Below are 2330 nucleotides of genomic sequence, written 5' to 3'. Positions count from 1 at the left end.
TGCACATCATCAACAAAGGACTCTTTCAAAGAGGGTTGAGTGGATGCTAGAAATCCTATGAAAACTAGTGCAAAGAAATCGTTAGATAAAATTCCTATTGGATTCAATCCTACAAATCAAACAACAAACATATAATTTTTTTTCTAAGGATTCTAATCCTTCAAAATTCCTATAAAAATCCGTTGAATCAAAAGAGACCTTAACAAAGTGAGACGGTCTAAACAGGTGGAGAACTGATCGTTCAAAAGTCTATAGCTCAACACATGCAACATTATTATTAGCACCCAACCAAAAAAAAAAAGATCAAAGATACCAAAACTAAGCGGCAAGAAAAGCAGAAGAGCATCAGTTCAAGCGCACACTAGTACGATGCAAGTGACTGGTACGTTTCCTCCGGAAAGCAAAAAGAGCTTCTCTCAACAGCAAGCAGGATCATGGTCGCCACGCCAGACGCCACCACACCTGGGCATCCAGCATGACCTAACCTAGCTATCTGAAACCCCGCAAGTAGTTACCCGCGTGTCGTCGAGTCCACACCAGATCGACCGAGCCAAAAGACGTCAACACCGATCTCAATGGAGCCCCGGCCCCAGCCGATCGAGGGGAACAGGTAACGAAAAATCCTGTCCAAATAACCGACGACACGGCTGAACCCCGAGGGATACATACGCCAGCAGTTGCAGGTGGTTGAATGGAAAACAATGGTGCTCAACACCAGGCACAACATATGTGTTCATGAACATAAATCGGACACTAGTATATGCACAGATACATACGGCACTCTATCACAATCAGTCCTCGCAGCATACTGCGTGCATAGCATACTATAGGAGGAGAGGCAGGGAGCTGATGATGTCGCACACCACGAACAAGAACGTGCCCACGGACCACGGTGAAGTACTAGTATTCTGAGCGGAGGAGATAGACGGCGCCGTTGTACATGCTGTGGCCGGCGGTGGCGAGCACGAGCGCGAGGGAGACCAGTTCACGGCTGACCCGGCGGTGGCGGCGCGGGAGCAGCAGCGCCAGCGCCGCCGCGGCCGCCTGGGACGCGGTGCAGCAGAGGATGCCGATCCAGAGGGCGCCGAAGAAGGCGGCCTTGGTGCCCGTCAGCTCAACGCACGCGCACCGCAGAACCAACGAAGCCTGCATGCAGACGACGAATAGGACAGGCGCGTGATCGACCGGTCGGTCGGAAACTCATCGGAATGTCGAGCGTCCTAGGGGTAATTACCTCGCTGCAGGGGAGGTGGTAGAGGCCGAAGGCCGTGGCGCAGGCTCTGAGGAGAATGAAGCTCAGCCTGACAGAACCTGGGATGTGCACACATGTGATGTGACATGTGAGTGAAGCTCAGCGCGCGCGCAGACACACACAGAGGCACATGCAGACATGCATGGGGAAGTAAGAAAATTACACAATCCCCTGCTTGCCCTACTCCTCACCTTGCAGGAAGGAGGAGCTGATGATATCGCCCACCCAGGACCAGAGCGAGGCCACGGTGTAGTAGTCTCCTCGACGGAGGATGTAGACGGAGCCGTGGTACATGCAGTGGCCGGCGCTGTTGAGCGCGACCGCCAGGAAGGCCAGGTCTTCACGGCTGACCCAGCGGTGGCGGCGTGGGAGCAGCAGCGCCTGCGCCGCCGCGGCCGCCTGGAACACGGCGCAGCATAGGGCCCCGATCCAGAGGGCGCTGAAGTAGGCGGACTTCTTGCCCGTGAGCTCAACGCACCCGCACCGCACAACCAACGTGGCCTGCATGCACACGATGAACAGGAAACGGGCGCGTGATCGATCAATCGGACGGAGTTAATGTCCAAGGGGGCAATGGGTAATCTACCTGGCTGCAGGAGAGGCGGTGGTAGTGGCCCCGCCCAAGGCGATGGCGCACGCGCTGAGGAACGCCCATCCGCAGACCAGCCTGTCAGAAACTGGCATCTTCTTCTTGGCCACCGTCACAGGCCGCGGAGGAGGCATCTTCTTCTTGCCTTCCATGTCTTCCACAATGCAGCACACAGTCAGCTTAATTTCAACAGCAACGAAGAAGGAGAAGAAAGTTGATGGCCGGCCGGGATCGATGGGACGGAGGGGGAGGGGACTCACCCTCACTGCTCCGACTGCTAGCTTGGCGTACGTGCTTTTTGCCTTCTTCCAAGGGCCGGGTTCGAGGCTCCGAGGAAGAGAGCGGCAATGGCAGGGCACGACGGGCACGCTAGGGTGAGGATCGGTTTAAGAGCAGCTGCGAGCACGCGGTGGAAAGCGAAGACGCGTGCTAGGCCGGCCCCAGCACCAGCAACGTGTCGATGAATGGATGGCAGTGACGATGGGGCTG

At 56.0% G+C, this 2330-nt stretch overlaps 1 protein-coding gene across 1 annotated transcript; it reads right to left on the bottom strand.

Moving 5' to 3' along the window:
• Positions 1–900: 900 nt before the first annotated feature.
• Positions 901–1597, bottom strand: LOC119361336. The gene is made up of 3 exons (XM_037626594.1): positions 1444–1597; positions 1235–1311; positions 901–1146 (listed from the first exon to the last, which is right to left on the bottom strand). Exons 1-3 carry the CDS (start codon positions 1544–1546, stop codon positions 901–903), a joined length of 426 nt encoding a protein of 141 aa, XP_037482491.1. The 5' UTR covers positions 1547–1597.
• Positions 1598–2330: the final 733 nt, after the last annotated feature.

The sequence above is a fragment of the Triticum dicoccoides genome, chromosome 2B (assembly GCF_002162155.2).
Source record: "Triticum dicoccoides isolate Atlit2015 ecotype Zavitan chromosome 2B, WEW_v2.0, whole genome shotgun sequence".
NCBI lineage: Eukaryota > Viridiplantae > Streptophyta > Magnoliopsida > Poales > Poaceae > Triticum > Triticum dicoccoides.
This window is presented reverse-complemented; position numbering and strand designations above follow the sequence as displayed.

What these genes read in the sequence shown, in the direction of transcription:
- LOC119361336 (XM_037626594.1), bottom strand. Translation starts at nt 1,546, where the DNA reads ATGTACCACGGCTCCGTCTACATCCTCCGTCGAGGAGACTACTACACC. An exon ending in CAGCTCCTCCTTCCTGCAAG is followed by an intron (nt 1,312 to 1,443) that starts GTGAGGAGTAGG and finishes TGCACATCCCAG; the next exon opens with GTTCTGTCAGGCTGAGCTTC. An exon ending in ACCACCTCCCCTGCAGCGAG is followed by an intron (nt 1,147 to 1,234) that starts GTAATTACCCCT and finishes GTCTGCATGCAG; the next exon opens with GCTTCGTTGGTTCTGCGGTG.